Source organism: Numida meleagris, chromosome 1, assembly GCF_002078875.1.
Source record: "Numida meleagris isolate 19003 breed g44 Domestic line chromosome 1, NumMel1.0, whole genome shotgun sequence".
NCBI lineage: Eukaryota > Metazoa > Chordata > Aves > Galliformes > Numididae > Numida > Numida meleagris.
This window is the reverse complement of record NC_034409.1, coordinates 15,063,312-15,086,929: the sequence shown is the minus strand read 5'-3', so window position 1 is coordinate 15,086,929 and position 23,618 is coordinate 15,063,312. Positions and strand designations below refer to the sequence as shown.

Below are 23,618 nucleotides of genomic sequence, written 5' to 3'. Positions count from 1 at the left end.
CTCAGAAGCGCCAGTGGGCTTTCCTTCACTTGGAAGAAAATAGCGTTGTCCCTTATATAAATAAACTGCCAACACAGGAAGGGATTTGCACAGCTGAACTGCTGCACTGTGTAACTATCATTTACCCAACTCACCACCCACTTCCTAAGGCTCAACATAAGCAGATTTTCTTCTTTAAGTTGCCTCAATTTATTGTCAAAGCAAGCTGCCATGTCATTTCTTAGCTGAAACTGCTGTGATCATCTTCTTCACAGGGGGGATAATTTATCTGAATAATCCTTGCGGTTTGCCGAAGGCTCAGCAGTTCCCAGTGCTCTGTAAGGCACAGTTGTTCACTCAGCGTTATGAAACTGCCACACCAGCCCCTGCTGGCTCAAGGCAGGGCATTTCCACAGCAAGCACTGTCTCAGCCAACTCTGCACTTCTCAGCCCTTCTGGTGCTGTGTGCCCAGCTCCGTGGCCGGCACCGCTCCCCTTGCTCAGCCTTCCAGCCTGCAGGCTGTGAATCACAGAATACCCTGAGTTGGAAAGGACCACGAGCATCATCGAGACCAGCTCCTGGCTCCTCACAGCACCACCCAAAATATAACCCAATGTCTGAGAGCGTTGTCCCATCGCCCCTTGAACTCCAACAGCTTGGGGCTGTGCCTGCTGCCCCGGGCAGCCTGTTCCATGCCCACCACCCTCTGGTGCAGACCCTTTCCCTAACTCCTTCCCCAGACCCTCCCCTGACACAGCTCCATGCCGTTCCCTCGGGCCCTGTCGCTGTCACAGAGAGCAGAGCTCAGCGCTGCCCCTCCGCTCCCTGTGAGGAGCTGCAGCCGCCATGAGGCCTCCCCTCAGCTCCTCTGCTCTGGGCTGAGCAAACCCAGGGCCCTCAGCCGCTCCTCACACACCTTGCCCTCCAGAGCCTTCCCCATCTCTGCAGCCCTCCTGCGGATGCTCTCTAACAGGGACAAGCTCTCCCTTCACCCACTGGCAGTGCTGGGCCTGGTGCACCCCAAGGTACAGTTGCCCTTTTGACTGCCAGGGGACTGGTAGTGCCGCACGGACCAGCATGGGTGTTTCAAATGAAGTAACACCTCCTCAGTTAGCTCTCACATCTCCTACAATGTAAAGCCTTTCACTGGATGTAGCATATTTTCCCCACTGCACTGAAACCACTACTAAGAGGATTTCAGCATCTGTCAGGTGGCAGCCAGGTTTCAGCCCCGACTGCATCATTTCCCAGTAAGGATAGAAATTACGCAGCTCAGAGGCAGGCATACAGCCCAGCTGTCTGCAAGAGCTGCGTATGTCTCTCTGATAATTCACCACTCAGAGTATGTCAATCAAAGTGGGCCACCACATTCCAGAGCAGTGAGATGAGAGCCTACCAAATCCAGTTACCTTTCGATTTTACCTGGGATTGTGACCCAGCCGCAGGAACAAAGCGGTCTGTGCAGAGGTATGTGGGCTGGCAGCAGCATAAACCAGGCAGCACGTTCCTTTCAGCCACTGGAGAAGTATTTTCAAGTATTTGTGTGACTATCGCTGTGATAGAAAAGAACGATGCCTCCTCTTCATCGCAGCGTGCCTGCCCCTGTGCTCAGGGGCCCTCTTTCACCTCTGACTTTTTGTGAGGGTGGGTAAGAGCTGAGCATGGTTTAACAGGAGCCTGCTGGCAGCCTCCAGTTCTGACTGCTATAGCCAATGCCTCAGCAGCTGCCGCTATTTATCCTCCAGTACTTGTTACTGCAGTAACAATCCCCGCCCCACCATGCACAGCATGGCTTTCTTTGAGGCAGGGATGCGGGCAGAGATGCCCCTTTTTCATTAGATTATAACCTCCCTGGAGATGAGCTGAGTCTCTGGGGGCCCATGAGGGTGATGTTGCTCAGCTGTGCTCAGGGAGAGCGGATTATAAACTGGGTTGTGCTGGAGGACAGAAGTGTACCTGTAGTTAACCAAAAGACGGCGTTGGCCCTTGAACATTTCTAAACAAATGTAGGTGACAAGCAGGCTGAAAACGTGACCCCAAGCTTCAGTCTGAAGCGATGTCCGCGTGCATTGGTACCCTGCTTTCCCTGTAAGATCAGTTCTAGTTGCAGTAACCTGCAGGGTAGGGATTCAGGCGAGGTTTTCTGTACAAGCAGCACCAGGACTTCCACTGCCCTCATTGGGCAGCTTGGAGCTGGGCGTTATTGTGCCAACAGCCTCTGTGAACTGCATAGAAATCCTTATTCCATTTTTGTGAAGGATTGTCACTGTGGGAAATGAGAAGCTTAAGTCTCCATACAAATGATTATTTCCCAAGTGGGAACTGTTTGTGAATTTCCTTTGTAAGGGTTTTAGCAGAGAGCTGATTAAGGAAGGATGAGGTTTCCTGAAAAAAGTATTGGCTCTCTGTATCCAAATCCCCATCTATCCCCAGCAAACCCAGTGACATTTCTGCTGCCGTTCCCCAGTGTCTTTTCATCGATGGCTCCTGGCAGGTTGGAGGTGACTGTCCCACCTACCCTTGTCACAGCTGCCCCCTTTGAGGCAGTGATACTGAGCTCCAGTGAGGTCCCACAGCTCTGCGAGCCAAACACCAACCTCCCTCCCTCCCACCTTCCCACACTGCTGCCAGTTCCCGCCCTATGCCTTGACAGTCCCTGCGCAGGGTGCAGGCGCTCTCAGGATGGGACAGCCAGGGGACAGCAGCCCACAGGGAGCTCAGTGCTGGGGCGGAAGACATCAGTGAAGGTAAGGCAGGAAGCTGCAAGAGAGCAACTGTGTGAGGATAAAGCATTTCCAGGCCAGCTGTGTTGTGCAAGCTTGTAGCGAGACGGCTTGATTAGTGGCAGCAGTGCTCTACTCAGCACTCAGGGCTTGGCTCGGCCACAGGACCCAGAGCTGTGGCTGCTGGAATGACAAGGTGATACATCACACTGCAGAAATGTACTCTGTTCCCTGGAGTGGAGTAATTCTCCCAAAGCAGGAGGTCTGTGGGGAGATTTGGCCTCTGAAGAAGCAATATGCCCTGCAGATGGACATATTTTTGGAGCTCCTGAGCTGGAAACAGGAGCTCACTGGCAGCAGTCAGATGGGTTAATGTCATCACACTGTGAAAAGACGAAACCAAGCACCAATTTAGCAGCAGGGCTTCCTCCAGAGCATCACTCCCCAACAGGGCCAAGGCTGCCCGCTGCAGGCCCACTGGTGATGGAGATACCCTCTCCTCTGATGGATGACACGTTATGGGGCTGCCACCAAAACATCTGCAGCTGCTGCAGTGCCAGGTGAGTGGCAGCACTGAAACAAGCTGCAAGGCTGCAAGTGGGTCAGTGGTGAGGTCTATTTTGGCAAAATGCACCAACTGTACCATGTACATCTCTGTATATGTGGCCTTGGGAGATTAAGCACTGAACAAACACTGCAGTGCCCAAGAAATGTCAAAAAAAAAAAAAAAAAAAAAAAGAGAGAGAGAGAGAGAAGAACATGCCTATGAAAACCTGAAGTCTAGATAAAAACACCTCATACCAGGAGATTTAGCCCATTCAAACTGTTTATCAAAAGGAGACTGCAAGGAAAACTGGTTACTGCACAGAGTGGGCACCGCTGTCAATAAACACGGCACCACAGGCTCCTCCAGCACTGCTCCTCTACCAGCCAAACCCACTGGGCTTCAGTGGTGCCGTGAGGAGCCCGGTACCAACCTGCATGGGAGACGTGGTGGCAGCAGCCCCAGCACAAGCCCTCGGTGTGGCAGCACCTCTGCGGGGTGGCTCTGGTGCGGATGTGGCAGCACCCAGCTGTGGTGTCCAGGCTCAGATCCTGAACAGCTCACAAAGATCTGGGAGTAAGTGCTGCTGCCCGGACCTCAGTCCTGGCTCCTTTCAGCAGCAACATTTCTATTGGTAATTGTTTTGTGATAGCAGCTGCAGCAGAGGGAATGGGAGAAGGCCAGAAAATGGAGTGTTTGACAGCAGGGCCACCAGCTCTTCATTACTCCAAAAGCCACTGTGTGGTTTTGGTGACAAGTAATCTGAACGGCAGCCATTCATCACCTTTACAAGCACTATCAGGCAGAAACCTAAACATATCACCTGTCAGCACAAACCATGAGCTCCCTCTGCCTGTCCCGCACACACAGCACTTTGCTGAGCAGGATCCCAGTGCCAGCATCCCCCCAGCAGCACGGCTGGGAGCCCCCAGACCCCGGACCAAAGGGCCACAGCTTGGTCAGAGTGAGGCTGAACCTCACGGGGGGGACCCACAGTGCGTGACATAGCAGGGAGAAGCAGGACCACTCCCACTTGAGCTGGAGTGTCCCCAAAGCCAGCTTTGCTGAGGAGGCAGGGAGCATTGTGGGCCTCTATGGAGCCATCCCCGGTTGCACATCACCTTGACACGAGTTGTCCGCCCCTCAATATGAGCTGTAATTAATTACAGCCCTTAGTGGCTCTGTCCCAATATGCCACTGTCACTCTCTGGCTTAGAACATTCTATTTAAGATCACACCGATCCTATCCAAAATTATTCTTCTCCTTCTGTTATTTCAGGCAAGCCCACAGCCTGTTTTAGCTCATTTTGCTCGGCAGAGCAATTTTCCTGCTCTAAAAGGTGACCTGAGTACCCAAACAAATAAAACCTCAAGAAAGATTCTGTAATTAAGTATCACCTTTTATTTTGTTCATTTACACTTCTGGCACTGACAATTCTTTGAAGATATTTACTTTTATGTAAAGACCGAACTTCATTAAAGCAATCAGAACAGAAGTCAATTAAATAATTATACATCACTGAAGTTTCAGAAAATGTACAACACTTTCATACATTATAGGCTTGACTGGTTGCAAAAGGAAATGGCACATGTTTGACATTGTTAAGATAACAAAATAACTTGGACAACCTGACAATGAGTTTTGCCAGAACCTGTTTTATACCGAATGCCATACCATGTGTCCTGATGGCACCATATGCATGTTATTTCTGAACATAAAAGCATTTATTTCTTCCAATTTGGTCTCCAGTAACATCTCAAATACCCTAAGGAGAATTCGTGGCAGAAAGATCTGGGTGATGCTTTTGTAGGGTTGTAAGATTCCAGATGAAAGGCAGATACAAGACTTGTGCCAATTCCCACTATGCCCCGGACCAGCAGGACACTGGAGCACATGAAGAACGTCAAGAACAATCATCCCATCATTTTCACAGGCACTACTCAGATGCCCAACAGCGCTCCGATGGCAGGAGCGCATCAGGCAGGGTGGAGGCGTGAGCCGGGGCCGGCAGCCCAGCACCACAGAACTCTTGGGCTTCCACCCCCAGCACCCAGCCCACCAGGTGAAGTTTCTCCTGTAGAAGTCACGATGATGGTGATACACTCAGTCCTCTCCAAAGTCTGTGTAATGTTTAAGGCAGCAGGAGAAATTTGCCTTTATTTTAACGCTTCCTAAACGGATGTTTCCTTTAGAAATACAGGGACGTTATTCATAATTAATCAGCGCTCCCCTTACTCACACAAATGCAACGAAACATCAAACCAAATTTTGAAAGATCGGAGTGCAACTGAAGCACAGGTGAAGCTTTATAATTACACACAGCGGGTCATTCAGCTGTAACACACCGTGTAGGAAAAACGTGAAGAAGTGGAGCTTGAGGTGAACTCTAGGTTCCCGAGGCCTGATTCTGGTCCAGCTTCCCGTGTGCTGTAGTGAAACTGACAGCGAGCCTCGAGGAGAGGCGCGGAGAGGATAAAAACATGCCGCTGGGTCACACTGACAGGTCGGCCTGGCTAAAGGGTGTGCTCATATACACAACTCTGGGACACCATTAACACCCATTTACAAAACACTACAGTGATGGTTATCGGCACATAAAAAACTCTCTATATGAAAACATACACAAAATAGATAAGAACTGCCATTTTTTCAGACTTTTAAAATCTATAATATAGTTGCCTTTAAGGAGTTTTTACCCCCGGTATCACAAACGACAATATTCTTTAACAATGTTCACCTAGGTTTTACTGTGCTGACATTTTTAACACTGCCACAACCTAGACCACTTTGTGGATTACGCTTACTGTACTGTACACAAGGCGATGAAGATTGATAGAAAACCACCAAGAGTTTTGCACAAAAATGTGACTCGTTAAAATCCAGAGAACAATTGTGTCACTTGATAGGCAGCAGCTACATGTAAGCTGTAAATATTACCTGCAATAAAAACACATTTTGCCATAAAGCACATACTGTGGCATTATCTGCTTCTGGCCTGGTACACAAAGCTCTATATTCTTCCTAATGAGGAATGGGGTTTGGCTGGCTTGACTCTCTCAGAAAAAGTGCACAGATATCTGACTCGTTAAAGTGCTTTGCAGGACTTGCTACTCTGACTTAGCTCCTACTGTGTACAACGAAGGCTCTGCCCCTTTGTCGCTGAGTTTGGCCTGCAGAGCCTTGTAGGCAAGCACAAGGAGAACTTCAAGATGACTGTGTTGGAACAGCATTATGCTGAGCAGTGGGAGGGTGGGTGTAAGGCTGAGAAGCACGGGGCCTGCTCTGACCAGCCCAGTGTGTTTGCAGGGAGTGCCCAAAGGAAAGGCCCGCGCCCAGGGCCTGGAGCCTCACAGTGGCCCTCAGAGTCAAAACTTCTTCCCAGCGCCCAGCTGAGGACGAACAGTGCAATAGAGACTTCACAGAGGAAGAAAGCGTTTGCCTTGCTATCTCTGTTGCTGTGTCCTCGCCTCCACGAAGGAATAGAAACAGAGCCCTCGCCCTCAGCCTGCCCATCCCACTCCCCTCTGCAGGCCGCTACCTGTGCCAGGCACCTCCCTGGTCCCAGGCCCTTCTCCCCCACAAGAGAGAAGCCAACAGCTCCTGTCGGCTCCAGCCCCCAGCCCTACCAAAATGTGACGCATCTTTCATTTCTTACCCCACCCTGTTTGACAGGGCAGGCACTGAGACTTGCTGGGCATCGATGTCTATGGGAGTGACCTAAGGCGCACACAGCACAACGCAGCTTCAGCCCTCGAAAGGAGTCCCAGGGGCTTGCATTGCTTTTATTGGTTTGTTTTTTTTTTTTCAAAACGAAGTGACAGTGGGAAGAAACAAGCTGCAAATTACTTCATCCCCCCCGACACTGTAAGAATTTCAGCACGATTAACAAACCCCTATAAGTGAATTAAGGTGAATTAAAATATAAAAGGTTAAAAATGCATCAGGAATTGTTCCTCTTATTTTTGCTCATAGGCCCAAACCTGTAAAGAATGTGAGCTGCTGAAATATCTCGAACTGTTGTGTATGATCGGCATGCAATCCACGCACAGCTCTACCAGCAGCGCTCCTCATGCACAGAACACCTGAACAAAGGGCACAGGTCCCTGTGAAGGAACTCTTACCCAACTTCTGCAGAAAGCTGTAGAACATTGTGCTTAGGCATACTATTTATGCTACTTCATAAATTAAAGTTCTGTCATAAGAAATGACTCAGCTACACTGCATTTATATTCTTGTGTCTGGAATGTCACTAGCACTACCTTTAGCAAAACTTCTTAAAACTTAAAATATGCACAAATATAAAAATCTTTGCAAATAGAAACATTTAATTATCTTCACACATTATAAATGCTCAAAGGTTCTAAAAATAAAAGCCTAATCATGTAAGATTAAAAGTATTTGATCTCACTTTTAAGATACATAATGCTTGGTAGTAGGTCCGGTATTTATAAGGTGTGGAATGTTTCCTTTATGTAAAGCAACCCTTTAGGAGGAAGACTTAAACCCAACTCTGCAGGTAGGAAAGGGGGTTGACAGCAAAGAAGCTGATATATTTTGCATCCTCATAACAAGTAGTGCCAATAAACAAGATGCTTGTGATTCAATCATTTTGCCTCAAGAAAAAGGGGCCAGGATGCAAAACTTCAGAGAACTGCTCTGAGAGAGACTGAACTTGTAGCGTGAGAAATAACCTAGTGCTACACACAGTTGAATGCCACTTCTGAGAATGTCCATGAAGCAGCTCTGGCAAAGAAAGATCTTCTGCTGCTAAAAAGCCCCAGCACTGCCTGCAAGAAAAAAAAACACGCTGATCTTGTGACAGCAATCTTCATGGGGACTTTGCTCTGGTTATGCCACCAAAATGCTGCTGTTTCCTCTACCTGGACGTGGAGGCAAGTGCTGGAACTGGGAGCGCAACCCGCTTCCATCAAGGGACCTGGGGCTCATGCTTTTGGGGGATCAGAGCCGTAAGTCCTTGTCCTGAAAAGCCAGGAAATACCTGCCTCAGTCTGTCTTTGTGTAGCATCCCAGCGTGCACAGGTTGGGCATGAAGCACCTATTCACATGCTGCTCTGGTAACAAACCTGCTCTGAAGAAGGGTCTCCCAACAGATATTTTTTGGTTTCAGAAAGAAACCAATTCACCCAGAACTTCATTCTTGTCTGTGACAAGCGTCCCTTTCTCTCATTTCAGGTATTGAACCTTTGTCGAGGCTCTGAAGTGGCAGCAGCCCAGTGGAAACGGTCTGAAACTGGTGCATTTGGGTAAGGGCCTGCAGAGCCAGTTGTTTCCAGCCACTGGTGCTTACAAGCCTGGGAATATTGTGCGCTTACAGAGAGGGAAGGGAAGCTTGGGATGCAGCCCTTTCACAGTCCATCAGAGGTTCAAAGTCGGTCTGCTCTTTGCAACGATTCACCGTTCCCTCTGTCTGCTATGCATTTCCCTTTTATTCCCAGCCAAGTTACAGAAGGATGCTCTAAAATATTTTCTTTCTAAAAATATTTCTTTGATTTACGAAGTAAAAAAGAAAATAACCCAAAATACATCCAATCACTGAATTCCAATAATTAGAGAGTAAGAAACCTCTCCTGTATAAGATCAGACAGCATAGCGTCATACTTCATGATTACAACAAAAACTCCACATATTATCCAATAAAAATAACTTAGTAACAAATGTCCAGTATCATTCTGACAGTTCTCTTACACTCAAAATATTTTTTCAATCCAAAAGGAGCCCACAAAGTGTATCTATAAAAGGTAGTGAACCCAACAATTTCTTTAATCCCTACACAATGAAAAAATAAATGTATTTTTACTAAGCAAATGGGGAGCAGCTTACAGGTAGAGGAGGTTTTCCACATTCATGAAGCAAAGGTTTCAGAGATAAGAATTTGAATTTTTTATGCTTTCAAACTCATACCTCTGAAGAATTAAAGCCATGGAAGGAAACAGGGCAAGGAAAAAAAATAACATTACACTTTTATGTAGCTGCATAGAATTCAATTTGCCAAGGCAAGCAATCACGGCAGGTGAATAAAATGCCATTAATATTTTCATTACCACATTAAAGGCAGCCAAGTTTATTTTTGTGCCTGACAGTTTCTTGACAATTTTGCAATGCTTCAGTAAGGCAATTAATATGAGATGTAGGCTTCTGCCCATCGCTAACATTTTTCTTTCGATCTGGAAAGACACTGGTTGACTAAGGGCGTTTGAAGGAAAAATTTGCTGGGATTCACTCACTCTGCAATAGGAAGATAAACTGAAGGCGATATGATTATTCATAAGCAAAAAGGCACAGGAGGAATGACCACTGTGCATTTAGCAGCAGAAAACCTCTCCCCTCCTTTTATTTCTTCCAGCTCACAACATTTTGTGTTTAAAACTAGGCACGAGCCCAAATGTAGACATGCAGAGAAGGAGAACAAAAATCGTTAATTTCCAACTGACTGTAGCCTCTCTGTTGTCTGTACCAATGTACAACACCAGCTCATTTGGACATGCGGCCACATCCTGGGTTCTGTTTCCTGCTCTCAGAATGTTGTTTTGGCAAACATGAACTATTGCAGTGTGTCCTTAAAGAGCAGCAGATGCGACACAACCTGGACAACAGACCCGTGCCACCCTAATGAGATACCACCTAGGTGATCGTGGCTCTCTACCGTTATCTCAAATGAATACAAATGAAATTCTGTTGGGATAAATTTGGACAATGTCCCCTCTGATAGATATAGGAGATATTTGTAGCTTTCACAATCATTTAATCCTTTTAAATGGCTACCATTGCAGCAGCACCTTTTATTGTGTGCCATACAAGAGCTGTCTGATAGGCTGCTATGAGATGGGGATCTGACCGATGCCAGCTGCTTTCTGACTAGTTACGACATTACTTTAACTCTTGTCAGTATTGAAGATAAGGACAACCACTGACCACCTAGGATACCCTTCTACATTCATCTGGCACAGTACATCATACAAAATACCTCGGCGTGGCGCGGGATTGCAAACATCTGGTTAATTCATATAATTGTGGAATTCAATCTCTTTTGGAAGCCATTGCTTTTAGTTATCAAGAAAACATGAGCATATTGAATTTCCTCCCAAGCGGAGCAGTTTTGAACATGAAGGCATTTTTAACTAGACAGTAGAAAGGAGAACCAGACCAGAAGCAGGGCAGTGAGGTCACCAGAGAGCTGCTTTTCCCCCAGAAGGCTTTTACATGATTAAATACATCAGCAGCTGAAAATTATTCCACATCAGAAGCATCATTGTCAGAAAGATGGTAATTACTTCCCTTCACCCGAATATATTCAATATACCTCCCTTCATCAGAATCTGACATACCACATGTACATAGCCTGCTTTCAAACAAAGATTCAATTTCCTCTAGTTTTTTCCCTTTAGTCTCAGGAAGGCAGCCATAGATGAAAAGGAGTCCCAGGCCAGCAAACCCTGCGTACAGGAAGAAGGCTCCTGCAATATGAAAGAACACTCACAGTCAGTGACAGAGCATCCCACCCCTCTGGGAAAGGCAGAAGCAGAGGCTGCAGATATCAAAGAGGTGCACAAAGGAGTGCAAGGGCTGGAGCTGCATCTGTAACACCATCAGCTGCTTGGCTAGGGTGTAGGAGAGCACTGCCTTACTACTTTGCAGTAGTCAATTTACGAAAGCGATTTTATTTACGATAATACTCGTCCTTTTATGGCAAGTCATTTTGCTGTTAGAATAAGCAGCAATTAAATTATTGCATACCCAATAAAAAAAAAAGTTGATTGGAAAGACAAGAGCTTTCTTAGTTATTCTTAACAGCACAGGAATCGCTAAGACTACTTCCCAAAAATGAGAAACTTCAGCAAAAAAGAAACAGCCAGGATTAAAATAATGCTTCAGACTCTCACATCTAATTATCACTTATCATTCCTCTGCAAAGACAACTGGCAGTGGGAAAGACCTCATTGCCCTTCACGTAATTAGGGGGAGCAAAGAAGGCACCAACAGCCCAACATTTACCTACCATTTGTTTCTAGACAGATGCCCCAAAAGAACAACAGCAGCAGCTGAAAAGCTCTGCACCAGTAATGATGTGAAGGTCACAACATCTTAATGCAATGTAAACAACTTGTAGCAGAGGGACTGAGCAGTAACCGGACCGGCTCCCCGCAGGCTCCAGCAGACAGGACTCAATTGACAGCTGGGAGCAGATCAGTAGTATCTTCAACTGTATGGTGTTTTGGCAAAGCCAGCTGATAGTGGGCTTGGATGCCATTATAAAATGGAAAATTGCAGATGCTGTCTTTCTAAGTGGGATATATCACCAAGCCAAAAGGGATTTTTTTCACCTTCCTTATTTTATGCAACTTTCTAGATTCTCTTTCAAGGGTAGAAAGAAGCGTTTCTTTGAAAGCAGGAGCAAGCTGCAGGCAGGTCATACCAGGTCCCTGGTCTTAATGGAACACAGTTAGCTGAGAACACTGCATCCACAGTTGCAGTTTCACAGTCAAACCAACTGAGACCTAGAATCTGAACAGCAGAAAATCAATGCTAGCGCTGTGTCCATGGACACACGCTGTTGCTTACCATAGTAGGTCAGATATTCAGCTGTATGCAGAAAGGTCAGTGACACCAGCACGTTGAAAACCCAGTTGACTCCAGATGAACACGCATTTCCTGTGCTTCTAGCCCACAGAGGGTAGATTTCAGAATTGACGGTCCAGGGCATGGGACCCATCCCTAAGAATTAAAAACAGATCAGTCTCAGTTTAATGGCTGAATTGAAGAGCAAGCTCAATGTGTAGCCTCACCATATATCATTTCACCTTTACAATTTCTTAAACTTCAATGTGAAAACAAACATTAGCTTACCAGGTGCAAAGAAAACCAAGTATAAAATAAGGCCCAGAAGTGCTGTCCAGGAGTATGGAGTGGGGCAGAAATTATATGCCCAAAACAAATCTTCCTTTTTGAATACGGTTTCATTTGAACACCTGAAAAATAACAGCAAAATTTAGTATTAAAGAATTTTCAGGGGAATGGATGACATCTCAAAATAAACATGGCATGAGGCTTCTTAGGGAAAGCTGACGAATGTGGAGTTAAGAGAGAAAAGCCCCACCCTGTTTTATCAAGATCCTTTGAGTCAAATCCTACATTTGGAGCTGAGCTTTTTCCTGAGCCTTATAGATAACATTGTGCGTGGCCTTAGGAAGAACACCCAGCAGCACATTCCTGAATTTAAGCACTTGGCTTGTATCTACTCCTTCAAATGAATTGTCTTTACCAGGCCAGCAGTCACACCAAAGTCAATGAGACCACTATAACATGGATATCACACAGTGCAACAAGAGGTGCAGCAGCAGGAATTTGAGCTGAAAATGCAAGGATTTAGGTCAAATGGAAGTTAGTCCTTAAGTCACTGATGAGCTGTATGCAGCACACTTTGGGTGTAATGGGTAAAGGCTGTGGGGCATGCCACAGCCACGTGACGTTGCAAGGAAAAGAGAAATAGACTTTCTTTTCTTTGCAGTGAAATAATTAAGGTCACAGCATGTCAAACTAGAAAGTAAAAAGAACGAGACGAGAGGTAACAGAGCCTGAGCTGCTAAAAGAAAAAGTGATTTTATTCCCAGAACTATGTAGAAATTGCATATTTCTAGGAATAGGCATAAAACCATATATTTGAGTGCCAACAAGATAATATATTTTAAAGGAATTCTGACAACTTCATCTTTTTGTAATACATCTTATTTTTGGAAATTAGCATTTGTTTAAAGGAACAACAAACCATTGCTGTAACTAGAGAAACTTCTCAGCTGCAATCACAGCAATTGCTACAGCTGAAAAAATGTGTACTTCTGGGAGTGTAGACAAGCAGAGAACACCCTTTCATATGCAAACCATGTTATTTACTTGAAGAGGAGAAGTCACAGAGCACTGAACATCTGTCTGGACTACAATTTCCAGATTAGCTGAGAACTTATGTGAAGGACAGGACCCTCTCGTCTGTAGGAAAACTAGAATGAACCCTGCATTGGGTGATAAATCAAAAAAAAGCAAGACAGGGAAGCAAAGACCACCACTGCAGCTGGCTTCCAAAGGCAAATTTCAAGCACACATTTCTTCTCTAAGTTTTCCGTTGCCAAACAACCATACAGCTCCTGGCTGAAGAGGAACACTGGTGAGCACCATGGTGCCCAATGGGTGATTCTGGGGTAGAAACAGTCCTGATGCTGGCAAGAATGTTGCAGCAAAACAACCTTTAAAGAAAGCAAAACATCACCATGAAGTCCCAAACTCAGTTTCAGGACATTTGGACATCCAGAATTCAAATACACTTAAAATAGAGAGGTTAATCCAAGAAATCCTGAAAAAATGTGTGTTTGAAACCACAGCCAAAGCCTTTCAGTGGCAGTGTTGGCTTGCCCCTACCTCACGTAGTGCACATAGATTCAGTTTTGGAGTGATTAATAATACTTGGAGAATAGAGTTCAGCCAAACAGCCCCCTGACAGATACGTCCCTCGAGCCTGAGATGCTGGCAGATGCCAAATCTGGTATTTTTGCCTTCTCTCAGAGTGAAGTCCTAGAGCCAGCCTTACCATTTTTTCACCTTGCTTCTCAGTACTGCCCAGGTTCCTTCTTACGGCACTTTGCTCTTTCATGGCCCTGCTCAGTGTCTCTTTTATGTCATGACAGCCAGGCAGGGATCATTCCCCATCAGCATCCACCCTGACATTCCCATGCTGCTCTGCAAATCTCTCACCGCATATGGGTCACATCAGATCCCAGACAGATTTCAGGTACAGAAGGCTGAACTGTGCTGGAGAACTATTCCTGTGTTTAAACCAGCAATTCCTTGTTAAGGAAATGGTGTTTGCGAGACTGATTACTTAATACCTGGAGAAGACATTGCCGCCTCGCATTCCACCTTCATAGCTGCCTGCTTCAGACTGGCATCGCTGTGAAATCGTGGCATTGCTCAGAGCCACACATTTGTACAAGTGCACATTTGCTTCTTGTGTTACTACTCTCATTTAATTCACAGGTGTTTGGTAATAAATACAAACTGATTAGCACGTTACAATGCCCTGATGCTGAAATTGGTTTCTCCAGTCAGGCCAGCCAGCTCTGCAGTTCCTCAAAGAGGAGCTTCATGCAGTGATGTGCTTGGTTAATTACCTCACATACACCTCTATCAGTGCCAACCAACCTGCTGATTCACAGCCACAGCCATGGGGAGGATGTGTCTCCCACCACCTTTCCCTACACAACGTCCATGTGGGAAATCCATGTAACTCTGAAGCCTCCTATTGCAGAAGATGCTGACCCTTGCCCTGCTCTCTAACTGAGAGGAAATCCTCTTGCAATCCACGAAGCAGATTCAGTATATTGAAACAGGAAAAATAGCACAGGAAACATAGATTTAACAGAAACCTTGCAATAATAAACTTCTGTGCTTTGCTTATCCTTCAGGAGTGAAACAGGATGGTGCACAGAATATAAGCAAAGACATCTGCATTTGCTGGGGTCTTGCAATTGCTGGATACGTACAATGATAACACTCCGACAAGGGCACATGTCTTGGGATGTAATCAGGTGCTGTCACTGTGCTAATTCTCTTGCTGCACTCCACTTCTACGAGAGCTGCTATCATGCTAAAGAATATATTATTAATTATTGTATAAGATAATATCAGATAGAATTCTGAATTTGGTCTAGGATAAAAGACCAAATAGGAATCTACAACGGAAAGCAGACAAGCAGCTACTGATCTCTTTGCTAGCTAAAAAGTACAGAGAAGGTTCCATGTAAAATAGCTTACAAGTGAAATTACGCAGTCATTGTCTTTTATGCCCTTCAGAAGCATCTTAAATGGATTTAGATCAAAAAATTCTAAAAGGTCAAAATTCCAATCTAATCAGATTATGGAAATAAATTACTGCTAAAGAAAATCACGAGTGTTATCATTCATGTTCTTAAGAAGCTCATTAGAGCAGGCTTATTTCCAAAGTACGCATCCTGCTCTGAGATAAATGTTAGCATTGGGTTCTGATGGTACAGACAGAATTCAGATCTAATTCTCAGTTGCACTAATCCACTGTTTCTTTGTTATAACAAGAGGAAAACTGCTTAACGACTGTTGTTATGTCAGACTTCTGTGTCTGGGTTCTCAAGACAATGATAACTGACAATTTATCAACTTAGTTTCTGGTGTAACATCAGTTCATGGGATTTGAAATATCACCACTAAAGTGATTTTAAAAGTCTCCTTGTGTAAAGTGCTGACTTTGATATCATGCCCATCAAACTGAGCAATATACAGTTATCCTCAGCTTATTGACTCAGCTTTCCACCGGAAGCCTGGGCATGGCAAGGACAGAGCAGCCAGCAGACCTCATTAGGAGTAGCTGCTGCCTGCAAGAGGAACATTTTCTGAGCGAGATGCCTGAAGACAACTAAAATTATTTATCCACAACCAATTACTGGTCCTGTGGAAGAGTCCATTCCTTAACATTTGCATTAGTTCTCACGGCTTCTTTGTTTCTGCTGAAGATCTTTATTTGTCCGAACAGACCCCTAGCTGTCTTTAGATTACTTACAGCAGAGAACTTAGTAAGGTATCAGCTTAATTGTACGTGTTGGTCAGACACGTAACTATACATATGGCAAGATGCTATCTGAAGTCTCAGTGTGTAACTCATTCCTCAAGGCAAACAGCAGATCAGCTACACAGCGACCAATATCTGAACCCATACTGAAACTTCCTCGAGGTTCCCAAGCTGCTGCCTGCTGTGCCTCAGAGAAGATGGGCCGTAAACCCGCATCTCTCTAAAGAAGTTTGCATCCACTGCTTTGACTTCGTAGTTGGCATGGAGAAATAACTCATCCATTGAACTGGATGTTGCTAAAAATACGCAGGTGGCATTCTTATGCCAGATGATGGCAGTTAAAAAAGTAATAAAACACATACGCACAAAAACCACAGAAGACAACAAACGCGTGCAACCTTGAAAAACGTATCCGTACCATTTTATGGTATTCACCTAGACACTGGTTAACCTTCATTGCATTTTGCACTTTGAGACATTTATTACAGCCTTTTGCTAAAACTAGTAAGGAGTTTAAGATATTAACATGCACTTTAAAGTCTGAGGAAGAACAGTTTACTACAAGAAAGCTCCGATCAAATGAGTTTGCACATGACAGAAGAACAGTTCTTATCACTCTGAAGGCCACTGCTACAGGATTCCTTAGTTACACATGTAGAGCTGTGAGATGCATCTTGAGCAGCTGGATAATAGCTGCAGTAATTGCCGCTGTCCAAAATATCTGAAAACTCTTAAACTGAAGAAACAAAATTAATTAATTTCTTTATGCAATGCATTCCATGCCCGGTGAGTTTACGAGAGCTACTAGAATGAGCACAATGCCAACAGGAGAGTGTTCTCCTCGGGCTGAATGGCTGGCGCTTCTTGTTCTGCATCTGGGAAACTGAAAGCACATAGTGAAAGAAACTAAAAATGTAATATAGGAAGCTTGGTTGCTTTGCCCATTCCAGAGCCAAAGAGTTTACAGAAGCTTGTAGGGTAAGAATTTGTACCCTTTTACCCTAATAAGGGTAATAAGGGTAATTCTAATAAGAATTTTACCCTACATGCTGTAGGGTAAGAATTTCTAATACCGTTTTACATTTAAACAGACATTTCTTACAGAACTGTTTGGAGACAGCCGCTAACAGATATAGAAATTATCATCAGTTATTCACATTACACAACTTTTTCTTTATTGGCTGTTATCTTCTGATCCTTCTTTTATCTTCTTTCTTACAGAAGTGATCGAGACCCTACAGACAACTAAAATCTAAAACCAATCATAATGAATTTTTTACTATATATCATAAGATTGTTACATGAATAAATTACTTAGTATTTCATGTACCTAAGCACAAGACTTTGCCGAAACAACTCTTTTACAGAAATGTCTCTAGCACAGCTCCCTTCCATCACGCCTCTCAGTCTTGTCAGAAAGCACACCTGCATGACATTCAGCACTCTGCTCTGATTTACCTCTGTTCCAGAACATCTGGTCACAGGAGCACATCCTTTTCATACATACATATATGAATAAAAGTCTTTAAAGAGTTTTAAAGGCTTGTATTTTCCCTAACTGTTCCTATCCCTTCAAAGGCCAACTTGCTGCTCCTTTTGGCTTCTTTCCCACACTGCTGATGTCTCCTGAGCTCTACTGGCCTCCTGCTGGTCGCTGGCTGCAATTGTCCCACTCTGCTGACATGCTACAGATGCTTCAAGCTTCCTTTTTTATTCTATCTACCAGGAAGAGAGAGAGACAACCCCCTGCTACCTACCACAATGCTGCTGGATATGCTCCCTCCTCGGCTTCTGTGTTCTCCTCACCTCAAGATATGGATACAAACAGGACCAGGCAGAATAGTCTGTACCTGAGGTTAAAGCCCTCCCATTAGATTTCAGCAGCTGGTAGCACTCATTAAGTGCACCTGTAAGCCAGCCTCCTATATAGCACACTTAGGAACCATGAAGACAAATATGCAAATGCCTTTTTGTTTGTTATGAGATCTTAACCGCACCACACATGCATGAACTTCTCTTTCTTCCCAACTGTTTTTCTACTATTTAAAAGTACCAGATGGTAATAAATATGACATACTTGTGCTCCACAGAGTGCCCCATCCTCATCCTAATTCTGATCTCAACTGGACACAGTTTATTACAGTACGAATTAAAATTAACTTGCAATAATTAAATTGTATGATCTCATAATTCTGTCATAAGCAAATCATAAATAATTTAAAAACTGTATTAATAATGAATAAACTTGTGGGGGCTCAAACAACAACTACGAAAAATAATCATGATCTGTTCACTTACATGACCTGTAGTCATGCCTACAGAATTTTAACGGACAGAATTCAAATGCAAACCTTATCAAAATGCAAACTCTAAATTAGTTTTGGATATAAGCATTTTAGCTTAACGTTACGGTCCTTCATGCATTTCTGCCTATGCTTATTTCAATGACTTTAATCAATATGCAGTAGGTGAGAGTTTCAAAAAAACGTATGTGGTACTTCTTAACATCACACACTTTCAGGTACGTAATATGTAGCTGATGGTATGAAATTAGCTGTTTGGTTAAGAGGTAAAAATGAAGGAAAATGGCATATCTATTTCATTTTCTTAAAGAAAAGCTTCAAAATTGCCCTGGCTTTCAGAAAAATGAAATGAGAGAAAAAAGAAAGGAACAGAAAGATCATAAAACAACTTTTGTTTTTTTTAAGACTTTTTTTGCCTTTTTTTTTCAGAAAACGATGATAAAAATGTTTAAATATATATAGTTACAGACAATGAGGACTTTATAATAATACTTTAAATATAAAACTCATATATTTAACTATATTGCTGCACAGTCTGCGCACAGAGAGATCTAATCTATAACCATACGTATCCAAGTTTAAGACCTAAACAGCAGGCAGAAGGCTTGGGTAACACCCCGCTAAGGGAGTCACAGGTTGAAATCATAGCTGTGAAAATGAGACGCGGTATTCTCAAGTTAGGAAGCCATGACACAAACGTGTTGCTACATGTAGCCAGAAGTCAGCTTTGAAGAAGGTTTGAAGATGTAAAATTCAGCGATACGTACAGCACGGAGAGATGATCCTAAGATGGAGAATCAAATGGCAGTATACACAATAAGTAAATAAGAGGATAATCTGGTAATTATTTATGGATAGATTCTTGATAACAGTTAGTACATTTAAAGATGGTTTTCCCTGTAGACACGCAGAGATATGTTTTTGTTTCTTTAAAATATATACATTCTGAAGAGCTTTTTCCCAATGTTATGACTCACTTATTAGCTTGATATGTTGATATTTAGCTGCAGAAAATATTTCTCCAAAATATCAGAGAAAGCTTCACTGACAATGAATGTCATACAAGGTCAACGTTTCAGAAAGGTAACAAGAAGCAAAGCCCACACCTGCTAAATGCTTTCCTGAGAAGACAAAATAACGTATTTTTGCAACTTTAAAGACCAATCTGTAATATAATATTTCAAGCTACCAAAGAGTGCAAAAACGAAACAGAAGAATGCACTATTTCACGTATTGCTGAGAAGGCAAGAGAGGGCAATGGAACATTTTTGCTCTTTTGTCCTCTCGTGGTTGTACTCTAAGGATTTACGTCACTTACATCTGTGTACTTTAAAGACTATGACCTTTTGTAATTTTTCTTGCTTTTTCATTTATAGAATGTTCTCAAAACTTTACAGAAAATCACTAAACTATCTGGCAGTCCCTACTGAAATAAACGCATATAAACGTTGGTTTTGTCCCATTTATTGACACATTCTCCTGCTACAGTTTCTGCATCTGCAAAAGATTTTGCCTGCTGGTCCACCAGAATTTTACCACTCACCACAAAACGCTGTTTGTCCACGTCCTTGAACAACTCTACTAATCCAAATCCTTTATTGCTCCATTAAGATAGATTCCACTGTTCCTCGCAACTTCCAAACTAATGATGGGCATGAGGACTTCAACCACTATATAAACATAGAAGTGTGCTTCAGCACAGTGCCATAGGCAAGTTATGAAGCTATGGGGATACCACCACCTCTCTATGCAGCCTGTTCCATTGCTGGACCATTCTCTCCATGAAGAAATTCATCACAAGTCCCCCTCAGCATAAGTTGAGACTGTTTCCTCATGTCCTATCAGACACTCACCTCACTATAACCTCCTTTCAGGCAAGTATAGAAAGCGATGAAATCTCCCCTCAGCTGCCACCTTTTCTCCAGACTAAACAACTCCAATTCCTCCAGCTGCTCCTTAAAACTCTTGTTTTCTAGTTCCTTCATCAGCTTGAGCATCTCTATCACAGAATCACAGAATTGTGGGGGCTGGAAGGGGTCTCTAGAGATCACTGAGTCCAACCGTCTGCAAAGCAGGCTCCCTAGATCAGATTGCACAGGTAGGCATCCTCGCGGGTCTTGAACGTCTCCAGAGAAGGAGACTCCACAGCCTCTCTGGGCAGTCTGTTACAGTGCTCCGTCACCCTCACTGTGAAGAAGTTCTTATGCACATTTGTGTGGCACTTCCTATGCTTCAGTTTGTGGCCATTTCCCCTTGTCCTATCGCCACACACCACTGAAAAGAGTCTGGCCTTATACCTTTGCCTCCCACACCTTAGATATTTATAAATATTGATCAGATCCCCTCTGAGTCTTCTTTTCTCAAGGCTGAACAGACTCAGGTCACTCAGCTTTTCCTCATAACAGAGGTGCTCCAGGCCCTTTATCATCTTTGTGGCCCTCCACTGGACTCTTTCCAGGAGATCCCTGTCTTTTTTTGTACTGGGGAGCCCAGAACTGGGCACAGTACTCCAGGTGAGGCCTGACCAGGGCAGAGCAGAGGGGGACAATCACCTCCCTTGACCTGCTGGCCACGCTTTTTTAATGCACCCCAGGATGCCATTGGCCTTCTTGGCCACAAGGGCACACTGCTGGCTCATGGGCAACCTGTCATCCACCAGGACTCCCAGGTCCCTCTGTGCAGAGCTCCTCTCCAGCATGTCAACCTCCAACCTGTACTGATGCATGCGGTTATTCCTCCCTAGGTGCAAGACTCCACACTTGCTCTTGTTAAACCTCATCTGGTTCCTCTCTGCCCAACTCTCCAGCCTGTCCAGGTCAATATTCTTCTTGTAGTGAGGGACCCTGAACTGAACTCAGTACTCAAGGTGCAGCCTCATCAGTGCACCACACAAGGTGACAGTCACTTTCCCAGTCCTGCTGCTACACAACTTCTGATGCAGGTCAGGATACCACTGGCCTTCTTGGCCACCTGGGCACACTGGTGGCTCTCGTTCAGCCAGCTGCCAACCAACACCCTCAGGTCCTATTCTGCTGAGCATCCTTCCAGCCACTCTTCCCCGAGCCTGTACTTTCACATGGGGTTTTTATGACCAAAGTGCAGGATCCAGATACTTAGTTGCTGATATTTCACAAATTTTAGATGCAACAATCATTGAATAGACAACATTTTTAGTATTAATAACTGAAGCATAAAGTTGTCTGTGCACTAGAAGAGCAAAAAGGTGTGGAGGCAGTCTGGAGACCATGTGAACTGGTTTTATATGTTTTTGGGAGAGGAGGGAATATAGAAAGAGCTCCGTATGGAACTACTGAAAGAAATAGGGTCAGAGAGCTCAATAATTTCTGGTTTCTGCTTCCAGATGTAAAAGCATTTAGTCTTTCTGACTGCATCACTTCATATCATTAATATTTAATAATTAAATTATGGAAATAAATTGGTTTGAGGATAAGGATGTCAAACACAGCATTTTAGAATTGCATGCAAATTTACTATCAAATAAATCTCTACACAATGTTTAATCTCATTTGATTATTTTTTTAATCTGATTTTACATTTAATTAACTAAATAATTAGCATTTTAAAGATCTTCTGGTTACAAGACAAATATGAACCAGCTGTGTATTCACTGCAGAAGCATTGGTTCCCTCAACGGCAGCCAGCAGACCTGAAGGCGGCCAGCAGCCCCTCATTCCTACTTCCCATGAAGACAGGCTGCCTCAGTGATCTGAGCTGTAAGGGCTGAGAGCAGGGCCCAGCTCTGATTTTAGAAGAGAGGAGGGAGAGCAGAAGGGTTTTTGATCTCTGTTCACAAAGGTTATACTTTAATATTAATAAAAATATCAAAAGCAATGAAATATTCTCTTAAAACTTTTCCTTCAAAATATTAACAGAATAGTGTGCAAGAATTGCTGGCATGATGGAACAAAGTCTATTCTATAAAATATAGGCTAAGCCAGCTGCAAAGAAGGAACTATATGGACCAGCATCTTTTACTCCATTAGTCAAGGAAATACAAGAGAGATCGAGGTTAATATCTTAGACATCGGAAGTTGAGTACGATAAATTCTATCCATGCTTCTTGGTCTTACACTTACAAGTAACCTTCGTTCATGCAATGTGCTATTCACACTGTATCAGTACCGTCATTAGTATTGCCCAAATGAATGTCATCAACATCTCAAAGGCATCGCTTCAGTTAAGAGTTGCCAAAAGTAATTCTAAGACCAAAGACACAGAAAGCCAGGATGCTGTTGTAACGTAGAGTGATAGTGACTTAGCACAGATATTGACGGCAAGTTCCCCTCTGAATGAAGTAGGTTCTATTGCAGTGTTATCATCTTGTTTTTCCGAATGCTTCCAAAATATTCCATAAGGCAATAAAAAAACCCACCAAAACACAGAATTCAATTGTTTCCTGTTAGTTATCAAATTAGTAGAGAATGGCAAGACTTTGTAGTTAAAAAATAATATTAAAAAATCCTGCCCTAAGCCCACAGATGGGAAATGCTGAGTTACAGATGTGGCACTGAATGGTAAGCATTACAGATTCAATTCCTAATCCAAATGAAATATTTTCAAAGTTTCAGTCCTCAAGTCACAGCCAGGTGAACTGCAGCACAAGTGCCGGGCGGGAGCCCTGTGCCAGCCCTGCTGCTGCAGGCATGCCGCTGCAATCCCAGCACCACTTTGTCCTGCCTACACTGCCCAGCTGTTGCTGCATCTTACAGCCTGCAGAAGTGAGCCTGCACAGAAAATCATTTTCCATAGGGCTTGTAAAACCTCAGACTCACGTTCACAATTCAACTGGAACTTAAGAGAGAATTTTATCTATCATCTGAAGTTTTGCCGAAATCAAAAGCAAAGTAGATAGGTAAAAATACTTCTTTGAGTTTGCTCTTTTGTTGAATCTGAGCTGAGGAACAGTAAGGACAAAGAGCTTAAAACACTTATCAGTATTGCACGTATGAGCATGCCTTTTTTAGCACGTTCCAGCTCTGTTTCATTTCTAGATATTGATATCTATACAGATAAATTATATGTTAATAGTTCTAGTAATAACACTTTATCCAACTTCCAGCTGAAGTACTGAGCTGTTACACTCAATTTCTGTAACTGTAATTTAGACACAAATAGTACATTTTAACTACTATCAGCAGCAATGTCTGCCATTACAATCAAAATCCATCTAAATCTGAGACTTGGGGTTCATTTTCTAAAATAAATCATGGAAGAGTAAGCTTTTCCCTGGTTCCAGTAGGTGGCATTGTCTTTGCTCTAAAGAGAAAATGCAGCTTCAGAAGGTAAAAGCATCGGCACATCCCTTCCTCACAGGGTATTGGGGAGGGTCTCAATGAAATTCACAAACAGAGCTCTACGATGTATGATTCCTCAGCTTTCAGTCCTGGTAAATGCTCTGGAAATCATTAATTTTCAGCCTGCAAATGGAACCCCAAGGGT

General features: G+C 43.7%; 1 protein-coding gene across 2 annotated transcripts in view; it reads right to left on the bottom strand.

Annotated features, from left to right (window-relative positions):
• The window catches only part of SLC2A13 (solute carrier family 2 member 13), a 146,643-nt gene continuing 127,654 nt past the window's right edge, over positions 4,630–23,618 (bottom strand). The window contains exons 8-11 of one of the 2 annotated variants that reach the window (XM_021384623.1): positions 12,114–12,235; positions 11,829–11,981; positions 10,595–10,723; positions 4,630–8,035 (exon numbers count right to left, since the gene is read on the bottom strand). In XM_021384623.1, coding sequence (XP_021240298.1) covers positions 8,016–8,035; positions 10,595–10,723; positions 11,829–11,981; positions 12,114–12,235 — 424 coding nt within the window. In that variant the 3' untranslated portion in view covers positions 4,630–8,015. Of the gene's footprint in view, positions 10,724–11,828; positions 11,982–12,113; positions 12,236–23,618 lie in introns of both variants that reach the window. The other variant, XM_021384622.1, reaches the window with a different exon arrangement.